The sequence below is a fragment of the Lichenostomus cassidix genome, chromosome 7 (genome assembly GCF_008360975.1).
Source record: "Lichenostomus cassidix isolate B80296 chromosome 7, HeHo_3.0, whole genome shotgun sequence".
Taxonomy (NCBI): Eukaryota; Metazoa; Chordata; class Aves; order Passeriformes; family Meliphagidae; genus Lichenostomus; species Lichenostomus cassidix.
Genome location: NC_139488.1, coordinates 6,455,872 through 6,471,101, shown reverse-complemented (window position 1 = coordinate 6,471,101; position 15,230 = coordinate 6,455,872). Strand labels below are relative to the sequence as shown.

General features: G+C 40.2%; 2 protein-coding genes across 3 annotated transcripts in view; both read left to right on the top strand.

Moving 5' to 3' along the window:
* Window positions 1–3,671, top strand: part of TFPI (tissue factor pathway inhibitor) — a 33,053-nt gene extending 29,382 nt beyond the window's left edge. The window contains exons 8-9 of the mRNA XM_085065968.1: window positions 2,852–3,034; window positions 3,385–3,671. Of these exons, the coding sequence (XP_084922094.1) occupies window positions 2,852–3,034; window positions 3,385–3,497 (296 nt within the window). The 3' untranslated portion in view covers window positions 3,498–3,671. The remainder of the gene's footprint in view (window positions 1–2,851; window positions 3,035–3,384) is intronic.
* A 5,102-nt stretch (window positions 3,672–8,773) lies between these two features.
* The window catches only part of CALCRL (calcitonin receptor like receptor), a 63,683-nt gene continuing 57,226 nt past the window's right edge, over window positions 8,774–15,230 (top strand). Inside the window, exon 1 of one of the 2 annotated variants that reach the window (XM_085065967.1) lies at window positions 8,774–8,956. The gene's annotated coding sequence lies outside the window, so the exon portion shown is untranslated. Of the gene's footprint in view, window positions 8,957–9,271; window positions 9,407–15,230 lie in introns of those variants that run through there. The other variant, XM_085065966.1, reaches the window with a different exon arrangement.

Here is a 15,230-nt window from a genome sequence, read left to right as displayed (position 1 = left end):
TGCAAAGCCTGAGGGATAAAGATTATTTCAATGCAGAGTTGGGGTTATTTCTGATAAATGTGAGTCTGTGTCTGGATGAGTGTTTTCCAGAGGTTCTGAAGTCATGATCACGTTTATACCTCAGAGTGGGCTGTCTGGGATTCAAGAAAGGGCTGTATTATAAGAATTGAATCTTAAACCATACAATGGATACCTCTTCTTTCTTAAGTAGTTTGGTGGCTTGTGGGATTTTGGCTTCTTTCATTTTCTTTTTTTCTTCATAGAAAAAGTAGGAGAGAAAACTTTTCAACAACTCTCAGAAAAAATGAGGTTGTAAAGTGGAAACATTTGGGAGAGAAACTCAGGAACAGGCATAATAGCTCAACTTACTGTTACATCATATACATAAATACAGCACTAGGAGCTGGAGCTGAACAGAGACAACTCACCTGTTGTGATGTTCCATGACATTGTTTACACACTGCCTCGCAGGCTTGCAGACTGTCCTGCCAACAGAGATGCTGGGCATGACACAGGACATGTTTTATGCTTACCTGAAGTTAAATCTTTCAGTGATCAGTATATTCAAATCAATTCATAATTTTTATGATCTTCAGCAGAGAGGAAATTATGATAAGTTATTTAGTATTTATTTTAATATACTATTGTTAAAAAAATTACTCTAGATGGCAAAATTGAGAGATTTGCTTCGTGAGCTGGTTGCTTCTGTGAGAGTGAAGAAGTGCAGATTATTTTGAAGGTAAACAGGAACAGTATTTGGTATTTGGGGCATTTATGTAACAATGATATAGGAAAGGAATAACAGTTTTTGGGAAGAAGGATTCTGAATAGCACTTGGCTGGCTCTCTGCTGCACTGTACATACACAGGCAGTCCTTGTTTACCTCATCACTGGCTCTATGGTTCCCCCAAATCTTGCACTCACTGTGAGAACTCCTTCATGAGGGGAATGTGGACTCACTGGAGAATTCTACAGAACAGATAAGTAATTTACATTACAATGTGCATATTTAAATTCTCTGATATAATTAACAAACCTTGGCTGTTTGGCTTTTCCCTCACTGGCAAGCCTTTCTGCTCTGCTCTTTGTAGGTTCAGAAATTAGTTTAAAATAGGTAATCTGTACTGAACATATGCTTTGAAAACTAACATCCTCTCCAGCCAGAGTGATGAAATTAGTTCCAGGCTCAAAAGTTCTCTGAGCAGTACCAAAAGCATTGCCTTAGTTAATTTAACTACCATCTTCATTATTAAAAAACAGTAGGTTTAATATGGATTTTATCACATTGTGGATTTCTACTCTGGACCCAGAGTGAAACTTAGTCTTGCAATAATGTCACAGTTAAAAAAGAAATTAAGTTCTCATTTTACAACTTGAAACTTGCTTAGTCTATCTCGAAAAAGCAACTCATTACTCAGTTTTTGAAATTAATTATTTTTTTTATTGTATGATGTGGCTAACACACCATTCTATCCTTCCTCAGCAATTTTTCATACTTTTCCACCACACCAGATCAGGTATTATACTTGCCAGATGAATCTTTTTTTTTTCCAGGTGAGGTATGTGTAAGACTAAGATGTAGCAGATGCTTTCTGGATATTTTGTCAGCCTCCTAAATCTCCCAGGTTAATTCATAACTTACTGCTTTCAGCAGCTCACCTGCTTCCCACTTTTGTGACCACAGGATGTCTTCAGCTTTGCTGTAACCCACATGATTTCCTCAATTTTTTACTTTGTTTTTCCACTGAACCACTTCTGTGTGGCTTTGTATCTTCAAGAGTGCCATCTGACTGGCTTCACATTTCCATTCATGCACTCAGATCCCACACTGCTGCCAGAGTTCTGCTGCTTCCTGAAGGAAAGATGCTGCTCTTTTGGGTTCTGCATAACTGATGATATAATGGCTTCTCTTCAGCTTCTTGCATACTGTGCAGCAATTTTATTAGTTCAGATTTTGTATATTAGTCGCTCTGGGGTGATAGATGATGGAGTTCTTCCAGTTTGGGGAATTCTGGCATGGATTTTCTTCTTGAACTTGTTGCAGTGCCCAGGTCCTTTGGCTACCTCGGGTTCATCCTCCAGTGTTTCAGTTCTCATACTCTGACTTGCAGCGACCCTGAAGGAGCAAACCACCAGCCTCTCCTTGGAATGGTAAACTCCTGACAGCAGCACTAACACACCAGGATCTCCATTAATTTGTGCACTTATTCTCCACATTCAGTACTTTCATATTCTGCAAGTTACAAGCTGTGTTTTTATAACTCCTCAATGTTTGCTGATAGACTCTGGTACTTTGGTCAAATTTTCTGCAGTCATTCAACAAACCCATCATCAAGGTATTGAATCTTACATTGGAAATGCTGGGCACTTTTACCTTCTTTGTATTTCAGAATGTCAAGCAGTGATTCACTCCATTAATTATTAGAAATATTTACCATATTTTTAAAGCTGTCCACAGTTAATTTATTTCACTTCACTTTCTACAAATGCTTCACTTGAAATACCTGAAAGTGAATTTGTGTGCTCTCTCCTATGGCAGAAATGGCAATTTTATCATGAACAATACAGGTAAAGGTATAGCTTTCAGGTAAGCTTTTGCTGTCAGTTCAAAGACAGAATGACATTTTACTGTGGTATTTTTTTGTCATCATGAAAACAAAGACACTTATGTCAAGTATCTTGGATTTTCAGGAGGGCAGAATTAAATTTGCCAACAAATTTCGCATAAGTTTCAAATAATATTGGCATAACAGAAAACTGAAGCACTGCAGTGTTGTCTCTCACCTTGCTTTAACAGAAAACTGAAGCACTGCAGTGTTGTCTCTCACCTTGCTTTTCTTGGTACTTCCAGAACCACCTGCAATCCCTTCTTTGTGCATGACCCCTATGGACAGAGGACTTTGTAGAGCCAAAGAGTTAAGGTTTTTCTTCAACTACTCGACTGGAAGGTGTCGCCCATTCAGCTACAGTGGTTGTGGTGGGAATGAGAATAATTTCATCTCCAGAAAGTCGTGTTTGAGGATCTGCAAGAAAGGTAATGGAAGTGATACTGCCCCCGGCTATCGTTAAGAGGTAAATATTATGCAGGTTGAAACATTCTTGCCACTTTTGGTAGTAAGGATTGGCCTGATCCAATGTAATAGTTGAAAGGCTCAGAAAGGTGAGAATGGAAATCAGGAGAGACACAGAGCTAGAGAGAGAAAGAGGGACAGTAAGTACAGTGTACAAGAACAGCAATGAGACAACTTGGCATTGGTCAGGCATATGAAGACTTTAGGTAAGACAATGGTTTTTTTTTCTTAAGATCTATTTAAACAGGCCTTGTCTCTTATTTCTGACAATCCTGGATGTCTTCTAATATTACTTTGTTAATTTTACTTTTAGGATTCAATAAGAAAAAAGGTGAAAGAAGACTAATAAAAATCAAGAAAAAGAGAAAGAAACAGCCAGCAAAGGCTCTGGACGAGGAAGTCATCCCTGAAATAATGCAACTTTGATTTTTATGGAAATGTGAAGTAAATTACTCTTCACCTGTGAATGAAAACCTTCAGTGTACACCATTAAAATATATTTACTGTACTGATTATTTTGATTATATATTACTAAGCTGCTTATATTTTTATTCTGTATTCCTCAATCATGTTAATAAACACTGCCTTTTACTTTGATAAGGGCTTTTAAGTTGCAGTTTGGTTGTATATAATTGTCAGAGCTGCAGCAGAACAACAGACTTTGTGAGTGAATGGTTAAAATATAGATAAGGTTCGAAATCAATTTATTGCTTTATTATTCTTTTTGAATTCTATTTTTTTACTAAAGAAAGCATAATACTTGTGAAAGAATAATCACTTGTCAAGCATGATGGTTTCAATCATCGATGAAAAGATAGGTCTATCGCTATAAAGAAGAAATAGACACTGGATTTGTTCTAATCAGATTTATTTTAGGTTATGCAGGCTAGATTTAACTCCATTGAAGTGCATATAATTACAGTATTGTAAGATGAATGTGAGATCAGAATTAACCCACCAAAATCCATGAAGGGAGTGTTAAAGCTGTACACGTGTGAAGCAATGGGGCAAAGATGTTGGGATCATTGACTTCTATCCTTGTTACTCATCTAGACTCGTGGCTAAGCATTACTGCTGATATTGTAAGCAATTATGTATTCTAAATATCAGAGGGAGAGGATAAGTAAAATCAGATTTTTATACTGAAATTTTATCCAAATCTCTTTTTTGGTGCTTAAGTCCTTTCGTGGCTCTTTTAATCTAGGATGCAATCAGTCTGATTTGAAAAATTCTCAAGGAACAGGAGTGTACACCAGAGAACACTTATGCAGAGTCTTGTCACGTAAAATGTATGAGCACCAGAGACTACCAGTGCAATAACCACATCAATCAGGCAAGTGCAGTTCTGTCAGCAAAACCATAAACTCCATAGGCTGCTATACACAGAATTAATTTGGTGCATTTTATCTCCCAGTTTCAGTTTCAATATCTTCATGTTCTGGTTCATCACTTTGCCCTTTTTCTCCAGGTTTTCCTGTACTTCATGCAGCAGGAGTCAAGTGTGTAGATGTGGTTGCACTGCATGGGAGCAGAGCAGTGGGTTAAATGCTTGGACCAGCTGGAATCTGACATTGCAGATAAGTGGAGAACCCAGTGTTTAAACTGCACCCAGGCCTTTCCACTTATCCCATGGCAACTGGCCAAGCACAGCAGTTTGCGTGGCCTCCCCAAGGCGAGTGGCTTTAGGCACACTTGGGGTGGGAGGGTCAGGATTTGCACTAATGCCATGATTACCCTGCTTGTGTCTGCCTGGCTGGGGATGCAGGTGAATGCACAAATGGCTGCACCTCTCCTTGGATGTATTTTATGATCAAGGCAGTAGCCATATCTGATCTTCCCCTCTTAGGCATAATAATTTCCCATGGGCTGCCAGTATTCAAACTTCCCTAACTGCTAGATGTACATGATGTACCTCAGAGGGGAGACAGAGCTGAAGTAAATGTGTTAAACTAAAACATTTTGGGAGGCTTTCGTGTAAAAGACAATAAAACTCATTATCTGTCCCACCAAGAACACTAAAAAGGATTTGTAAGCTTTGTATGATTGATTAGATTACAAACTAGAATGATAAACTTTCTAAAACAGAATGTTTTGAATGAGACAATGGATATAGAAGATAGGAAAGAATAGATTAAATTGTATGCAGATTGTCTTGTGACTCCTGTGTCATCTCATGACACTATCTCTACTTCAGGCTTGCTCTTGTTCTAGCAACTTGTCCCTGGCTGCCTGGATCCAACACCTACAAAATCCACGTGGGAATCCAGGAAAAAATCATCCTTTCTGTCCCAGCAGGCTGTGTGGCTGCTCTCCATGCTTATAAGCTTCCTCCTTGCTGAGCTGTACTGCAAACTAACAGGGTCTCCTCATGGAGTGGGTTCTGTTGCTCCCAGGACTGCAGAACTGCAGAGCTAGGATAGGACTAACAGGTACTCTCCCATCCTCTTCAACCCCACTTGCACTGCACTAAAGAAACTTCTTGCGCTGCTGTAGTACATTTTGTAGTAACTAATTAAGTGATCTAGTGGGGGCTCTCCTATGTCACTGTTCAGAAAGAATTTTCAGAAGTTTCAGAAATTTTCAGAAAGCATTTTCAGAAACACCTCTAGCATCGCAACAGTACCTCTGTTTCAATTAACTAAGAAAACATTTCAGTGTGATTCATCTGTCAGGCTTGTTCCTTAGTGCAAGGAGAATCAAGACTGCAGTGTCACAGACTGTGAAAACCTGATCTGATTATAATCAGATTTGATCTGAGAGTGCATGCTGCTCTCAGCTGTGTGTGCACTCAGTTTGGCCACCACACCAGCTATCCAGCTGTCTTCCTGCTTTGTTTTTGTTTAGCTCTACAGTGCATAGAGATGTTTTTTCCCATAAAAAGTCCAAACTGCAATGTGATACGATCTTCAACATAACAAGAAGTTTCTTTTCTGTCCTTCTGCTTCCTTCACTTCTTTTCATTCCTGTATCTCCCATAGCTGCAGAACAATGAAATACAAGAATAAGAAAAAAGATCTATGCATTTCCCAAAATTTACTAAAGGATGAATGTAGAAGGGGGATAATTGAGACACAATACAGGAAAAGATATGGTTCAGGTGGCAGCATGGTGAGGCAGTCAGAACATGAAGCTGTTACAGTGACTGTACAGTTCCAATTAATTAGAGTCCATTCATCCAGTCATTTCATTTCAGAATTTGCTCCAGTTGCTTTGGAGGGGAAATTCAGGGTGCTGTGAAATTTCTCCCATGCTCTATGATAAGAGCCAACAAGCTGATGCAATTTTACAGAGCTTTGATGAGTTTCCACACATCATCTGACCTGCAATAACTTGGTTTGTGCCCTTAATCCATGCAGATGATAAGCAAAATGTCTTTGAGAAATAATTTAATGTCCTTCTATTTATTCTTTTTTCTTTGCATATTTACTGTTATGCCCTCCTTTTTCTCCATTTTATTTTCTACCTTCTGCTTCAGTTTTATTTCCAGTTCACTTGAGCCAGCATTTCTCCCTGCATCTCCAATCCATTTACTCTCTCAAAGCTGACAGTTTTTTATTTACATTTTGAGCAAGTTTCATCTTTCTAGCTTCTACCTTTTCAAACTTAGTGAAGGAGACCCAAGGGTTACATTTCCTAACTGGTTGCTTTCAGTAACGCCTCTAAAGAGAGAGCCACGTTCGGGTCAAGTGGGGCGTACACGTGTGGTTACGGGGTGTTCACACAGGGTAATTATTTAATTAATTTAGCCTGAATTCAGGCTAAATTTGCGGAGGTTCCGCGGCTGCGTTTATCCCTCGGGCCGCCGCGAGAGGGCGCCCGCGGCGCGGCGAGCACCGGGCGGGATCTCGCTGATGGAAAAGGGGAAATTCATTGGATTTACACTTTGCGCGCTTTTTGGCCGCCTTTGGTTGGAGTGCGGGTAGGTTTGCACATTTAGGTCCCCTCGAACTGCGCCATCCTTCGCTGTCAGTAACCAGGGCAGCCTGTGTGGTGTGATTTATGCTCCTCGCAGCCAGACGAAGGGGAGATGCAGCAGTGCTCTCTGGAGAGCGAACTGCACCAGCTGAGGTGGCTCAGGTGTCTGTAGGGTAGGAGTAAAGGAGTTTTAATGATAGCTAAATCAGTAGAATATAAGAGTCTCTGAAAAATAAACTCAAAAAAAACCCAAAGCCACCAAACAACTGAAAACAAGCCCACAAACAAAAAAAAACCCCACACAACTCCATTGACTTTGACAAGCCCAATCAAACACGGCTGTGGGATGATAGGAAAAGGCTGCGGACAGCCTAGACCTAGATAAGTTGCAGCTGTGCCCCTAAACAAGAGAGGTAAACAACCTTGTAGGAGAGAGAAGCACAGAATACAGAGGTGTATGACCAATCAGAAAAGCACCTGTGGATAGTTTGCTAACTAACGGTAATGTAATAAGGAACACCTGCTGTGCATTTGCAGAAAGGGTATAAAAAGGTGGTGCCGGCACGTAATAAACTTTCTGCTGCCTACCATCATCTTGAGCGTCAGCCTTGAGTTCACTGCCACATGGTCTGCGTAATATGGGTCTCCAGGTAATTCAGATGCCTGTCTTGAAGATGTGTTCTTGGTGGGAATACATGGATAATTCTCTAAAATTTTGTTTGTAATGTACCATGTTGCAATCTACATCCTAGACCTGATTGGTCTCAGGTAATGCTGCCAGGCTCTCTCCTGATGAAATTTCTCTGAGGCGACACCCTTTGTATTGTATTTGTATTGTTCAGAGGCCATATGGATTTAAAGTATTCCTGCCTCTCTTTTCCCTCGTCCAATTTTTCCTGACCCTGGATTGGGGATGGGTTTAAAGCTTTTTGTTTGTTCATTTTGTGGGGTTTTTCTCCCTTGTTTTTCTGGTTTTTGCTGTTTTCCTTCATGAGGAAAATGTTTTCAATCGCCAGATGAATTCCTTCATCCAGTTCGTGGCATATGCCACAAATGAGTCTGCTGGTAAAAAAAAAAAAAAAAGGTGGATGAGTAACAGGTAGTGAGAATCAAGCAGAGTATTTCATCTTGCTTTATGAGTAAATTCAGTGGTATAATTTTGATAGGTCCCTGTGACAATGTGACCTTTGGGAGGTTCTTATGGTGTTCCATAAGGAGTACTGGTGTTACACGTGTTCCTATAATTTGAGTTTAATGCTCCAAGAACTCCTTGTTTGTTCACCAGGGTATTGTCCTGTGCACACAGCAATTGCCCACTGATTTGGAGGGCACAGATTCTGTCCATAGCTCAGGTATCAGTTGTACAAAAAACAAGAGACAAATGGTTTGAAAGAAACGCATTTAGCTCCTGGCATGTGATGTTCTTTGAAGCTAGTTGAAAGACTGCTATTAATTTTGTTTTGTCATCTGTCATGGCAGTTTTTGAACCGGGCAACTCATACTTGTGCTTTTAAATCACCAGTGGCTAGAGAAATATACCATAGAGATATGTGCAGCAATAGTAATGTTCCTGATGCCTTTTTGATGCTTTTTTTCTACCCTTGATATTTCAAAGAGTTATTTCTTTAAATACCATTTTTTCTTGGGTACAAAGCAAAGTGGCACTGTACATGATGCACTAGCTTGAAATTGAAAATTTGAATCTGACCATTGCAGCTGTTCTACATTTGAGGAATAAAGGTGTGTAGAGCTTTTCAGCCCTTACGGTATGGGATGTAATGCAGCCCCTGCAGTTGGTGGCAGAGGTGGGTCAAGTCAGTCATGCTGAGGAGGAATTGTGTATTCTTTGTCTCTGAATAAAGGTCCAAGCTAATTTGTTTCTCTGGGTCTAGTTGGAGGAGGAGGACGAATCTCACTGGCTCGACACGTGAAAGGACAGGTCCCGTGGTCTCCTCCTCAGCAGCACAGCAGTGAGTATTCGCGAGTGGTTTCAGCGCCGAGCCGGGGCGGGCGGGCGGCAGCCGCGCTGGGGCCAGGTGCGGGCAGAGGCTGCGCTGCCCGGAGCAGATGGCAGCGCCGGGGCTCGGCCGGCTCCCCGCTCGAATGCCACGGGAGCCAGGCTTCCCCGGGACATGCCATTCGAGAGAGAAAAGTAACTCAACGCCGGCCGCAGGCGGGGTCGGGTGATGTAACAGGAAGCTCTGATGTTTCGCTGCTGCCGCCGCTCCGCGCCTGCCATCGGACACGCTCCCGGCGCTCCCGCACAGCGCTGCTCCGCCGGGACAGCCGCCAGCCGCGGGCTCTGGATTATACCCAGCCGGGGCACCGCGCTCTCGCCGCCCTCCTTTGGCCGCGGAGGGACTGAGCGAGGCATCTCCTCGCTGCTTTATCCGAAAGCATTCCGCTACAAACTCAGCGCGGTGAGTGCCGCTCGAAGCGGTTTCATTGTTTTAGCCGCGAGCGGCAGTTCTGTGCCATCTGAATGCAGCGATAGTAACGCGGCTGTGAATGCTCTGGCATTAACCTCGGCGTGTGCTACGCGATCTGCGCGGAGAAAGGCTGCGAGGAAAACCTTCGTTTATTTTTAGGGAGCGAGGTGTTGAGCTGCTTTTATAACTGTTGGTATTGAAGTCTGTCTTTGGTAGGATAAATAGATAAAAAAGGAGATAAAATGCCCAAATCGGCGCTTTAAGGATTCTGCCTGAAACCTCCAATATTAGCTAACCAAATTTCTGTCTTTGCATCTGGAGAGAATTAGAGGGTCATTGGCTTGAAAAGGGTCCTTAAGACTAATTCAATACAACTGCAGCTCCTTCAAATAGAGGCTGAATTAGGTGATAAAGTGGTGTAGGTTTGCTTGCTGAGTATTTCTCTAAACTTATTGTACCAGAAAGAGGTCATACTTGAGTTGTTTCATAATTAGGTTTTGTGTTGTAATTACACAACTTAAAAGGTAAAGCTTCTGTTTAGTTTGGGCTTTCTGTTTGCTTGAGGAAAAGTTGGGTTGGTTTGAAGCCTGTGCGCGTGCCGGCGTCTTACTGTTTGAGGTTTCTAACCGCAAACACCGAGTTGATTTATTGACAGCTAATTGCCCACTTTCCCTTCCCTTGAGAAACTATTGAACACCGGCAAGTGTGTGATTCTGTGCCTTCAAGTATTAGCTGATAGGCAATTGGAACTCTCGCCACTCCTTTAGCTTTCAAAATGAGAAGTGATACCCTCTGGATTTACAATGCGGTTGCATGCTGAGATTGCTAATTCTGGTAATTTGCTCGTGTGTGTAAGCAATGGATCTGAAGAGTTAGGAAAATAAATTTTGTTAGTTCATAAATCACACTTGTGTTTGATCAACAATGAATCTTTTAGTTATCCATGCAGTTTATAAGGGAAGAGAATGAAATTATTATGAAAATAACTGAGGCTTCTTGCTCTTTACCCTAATAAACTTATGCCAGGTACCTTGGGGATGGACTTTGCTGCTCTTGCAATTGCGCCAATGCAGAGTCTTCCCAGTCGTACTGTGCATACTGGGGATCTTGTCATTCCTTTGCACTAATACTGCATCTAACAGCTGAAACCTGTTCAGATCAGCAATGTGCTCTGAAGCTGAGGTTCTCTTGGTGCATTGAAAGGAGAAGCTCTAGGATCAGTGTAAGACCAGAACTGAACCCGTGTGTTTTCTTTTAGAGTACACATGCTGCGGTACTATCTGTAATTCTTAATTAAAAATGACTTGTGTTTGCATGGTATTGTCTTCTGTAGTTTCCTTAAACTCTCATCTATTTCACTGCATATAGGAGCAATCCTAAAAGTCTTTTTCCAACTTTGGAAATCTTCAGCACAAAAGGCGCTTGCTGATAGTAAGTCAATGAAGATGGTGCTTCACATGAAAGGTGCTTATGTTGTTTTAATGATCAGTGCAGTGGAAATAACTGTCTTTAGAAGTATATCAGGTAAAGGATTTAGATTCTTATTTTTTGTTCTTCACAAGCGACTGGTGTAGGCTGAAGTGGGTTTGCCCACAGAGGATGTGCCAGGCACATGTGTGTTTGCAGGTTCAATGTCAGACTCTACATTATTTGTAGGTTAAGCAAAGACAGAGGCAGGGCGTTGATATAGAACAGTGTGAATGCACTTCTTACTGGGCAAAACTAAGTACCTGGATATATGAGATGCTTTGGGAGTTCAAGAATTGCGTCGTGTGTGTCCTTTCAACTTTAAATGTTACTGTACCCTGAATTTCTGATCAGTTGGGAGTGTTTCTCTGTGTTAAGAGATGGAGTTTTGTCCCTTTGAATAGGCTTTTCTTGATACAACACACCTGTTGAAATCCTGGCGTGCTGAGAGCCAGTGGGAGTTTTTCCGCTGACTCTGGAAGGGCAAAACATTCCTAAATGTGGGTATTTTTCTGTTGAAGGAAATGTACATATATTGCCCACCCAGACACTTCCATTCTGCTCTCTGTTGGCAGTTGTTTTTTTATGGTAGCTTCTATAACTTTTGAGTGCTCCAGTTGAAAATCATAGATCTGCATGTCTCTCGCTGGGCCACCAACACCTTACCTGGGTCAGTAAAGAGAATACAGGATTGTTCTGTGAGCTGTCTGGGTGTTACAGTTCAGATTTCAGACCAGGATACAATTAAGAACAAAACCGAGGGAAAAAAGCACATTAACAAATTTGCTTTGCCACCATGTAATTACTAACTTGCTTCTATATTCTGTACATTTGAGGGAATCATCTTCTTCCAGTAGCATTCCTGGCACGGACAGGAGCTGGGTGAGATTGGGCCCAGCAGAGTCCATGAAGTCATGCAGATGGAAGACTCAAACTGGGCCGTGGTCATCTGGAACAAGCTATAACTACTGATACGTTTTTAATAACAACATGGATACAGTGATATTTTAAAGAGATGTATCTACTCAGTGCTATAGTAAATGTTGAACATAAGCTATCTATTAAAGCCATTGAGGGAATTTCTCCACTGAGAGATCCAAGTCTACAGTTAGGAAAACAAACCAGGATTTCTCCTTAAGAAGTTGTTCCCATCTGTTGCAAATGTGTTTATGATGTTCTTGATTCAGTACCAAGCTGCCATTCTGATCAGCTGCCACTCCCATGGCACACACACAGTATTGGCATTACCTCGGTGGTGTGGCCACCTCTGCTCTGAAAGCCTGGGTAGCTCTGTCACTGAGTTTCACATGCAGCAGTTTCCTCAATCAGGCTTTGCACTTACAGAAAACACTCTCTGACTTGCTCATGTAACTGCTCTGTCACTGGGAAGTATTTTAAGTGTTTGGTGTAGCAAATTGTCAGAGCTCTGCATTAACCATATCCTTGATACTACTGTGTCAAGGAAGGAATGAATACTGCTACTATGAAAACAGATGACAGTTGGGAAACAAATAGCTTTTAGGCAGTAAAATAAGTGTGGTTTTATATGTGTTAGACATATAATAACATGTACAGTATGTTATTTCTACATACAACATATGTGGGTCCATCTCATGCTGACTTCCATTGTTGCCATTATAGCAGCTAAAGAGAGAAAATAGGTTTCCAAAGAAAATTCCAAAGTAAATTAAACATACACCTTATCCTTTGTTTAGAAAGCTGTGAATCACAAGCGCTGTTATTCTGAATTGAATACATCTGAATACTGCTTCTTTTTAATGTTTAAAAGAAAATAGAGAAAGCATTCTATAGGTGGATACAACCCATTATTTTTACTTTTTGTATTCACGTTGGCAGTTCTGACGTTTTCAGTGCAATAAACTTGCACAAAGAGCAGCAGAAAACAGCCTGTTTCTTACCTGTTACCTTAATGGAGATTTTCACAGCCCGTGTGCTACAATAGAAGAACTTACAAAATTTGCTTCCATTAGAACACTTCTCTTTAGCAATACATTTTGTTCTATTTTAGAATCCAGGCAGAACCGAAAGGCTAAACTTTCACATTTTCAAAGTTTTGTTTTAACAGTTGTCTCTCATGCTTCAGTCTCCCAAGTTTGTTTATACTGTTTACATTTTCCCAGCAAAGTCATCTTTTTTCTGCCCTAGCTCTGTGCAAACACTTTCAATCATTTCTGCAGTATACGCTGTCCAAAAGTGATTTATTTTGAGTTGCTTTTCTTTGGAAAGATGCATTTGAAATGCACTTAACTTGTTGTAATGCACCAAAAAACACTTTCCATGAGAGAAGCCATGTTCTCCGTTCAAGAAAAGAAATCAGACTTTCATGGTGAATTTGCATGTCTGTCTGAGGCTATTACCTTTTAATACAGCACAGATGTCACTCAAGACTTTTCTGACAGTTTTGGCCATTATTAAGCTGTAGCTTGTCATTCTAACTGAATTTGAGAAAATAAAACAATGTTATGCTTCTGGATTTATGTCTGGGTCATGCAGGCTGTATTTGAAAAAATGTCCCCCAAAAAATGATGGTGGTTTTGTTTAATGAAGCCCATACCAGTCTGACTTCCCATGTAATACCATGAACTAAGAGCCAAACATAGAAGTCAGTAATTTTTTTTTCTTTTGATTACTATGTTCAAAGCACCTACACCTACCTCATACACTGTTGTACACCATCAGCTGTGTTTATCTTTAGTTCCTAAAATCTACATCATCTTTTCCACCTATTCTTTGATAATTCTCAGCTTGAAAACTGCACAACCTGGAATGCTTGTATGAGCAGAAAGTTTCACTCCTTGAACTACTGTTTACATTTTCCACTTACTTTCTTCCTCCCCCATTACAGTGGCAAAATCTTGCCAATGAATTTTCATAAATTTTATATCTCAATACTGATATTTCTGGTGGAGTTTTCATTAAAGTAAAACATAGAACATACTGAGAACATTTTAGTTATACCAGAACTCATTTGTTTTAGTATTTAAAAGTATTTTTCCATATTAGAGTTATCAGAAATTAGTACAGTTTGTCACCAGGTATTGTACTCTATAATCCTTCCTAGACAGAATAGATAGAAATTTAAAAATTTACTTTTCAGAAATGAGTAAGATCCTTAGACATTATAGTTCCTTCTTCTGTAGTTGCATTTATGTATTTATTTTGTATCCTGAATGGAGGGGAGATATTATACTCTGCAGCCTTTTATTACAAAAAGTCACCCTTTTGCAATTATTATTCTGAAATATTCTGTGTAATGGGAATATCTGCCCTTTAGTTTCAGTTAGTGAAATCCAGCAGGTGTCACTCTGGGGATTAAATAAAAAATATTACACAAAGAGAGATAAGCCTTTTTTAGGAGAATTAAGAAGTATTCATTCTAATATATTTTTCCAGGATCATTTTTTGACCCAGCATGCCTCTTTAATTCTGAAGTTTTTTTTTTTACTTATGATTTAATGGGTGTATCCATCTTTCTGAGTAACCCCTTGAACATGAAAAGGGACAGTCATTGTTAGTGGGTTGTGCAATCAGAACTTGTAGTCACAGGTGATATGACTGAGACATAAAGAGCTGTGTATCAGTTGAATAATGCCTTGATGATATTAAAAATGTTCTTGTCATCTTCTTTGGGGACCAAAATTGTTCTTTTTGTGGGTTGACATCCTCTTGCACAAGTAATGTGTTTTTACTTGTCAGGAAGTCAAGCAGATGCTGCTGCAACTGACATATATTAGTCAGTGTACTTACTGTTTCTGTTTGACTTATCTAAAATTGATGTGTTAGGTGGCTAATCATCCAGAGTTCCACAGTAAAAAAGTTGGCTGTGTGTCATCGAGTTTCTAGAACCAAGTCAATGATGCCTTTTTGGTGGGGGAAAAAAGAGTCTTGTTTATTGCTCAATGTTTCTTTAGGGAATGGTGTAATAATGTGTTTGTTGTGTTGTGGTGGCTCTGTACATGTGTGTGTAGCTCCATGTTCTGAGAGTTTCATGTTGTGCGGAATAGGAATGGGATTGTTAAACATTTGTGGGTTTCTAGAAGGGATTGTTTGTTTGCCAGACCGTGGTAATGCCACCTTAAACAGAAACAAATACCTCAGCAGGCAGCTTTGGAAGGCAGTCCAGGAATACAAGTCTCTCTTCAAATAGAAAGAAGCTAGGTTTTATAAATACATCCATACATACATGTATTTATATATATATATGCATATGTGTATATTTTTTATAGATATATATTTTATTTATTTATTTTAAAAATAATCTCATTCTAGAACTTGTAACCTCAGCCTACTTTAAACAATCCAGTTTCCTTTCTCTCACTTCTTTCTC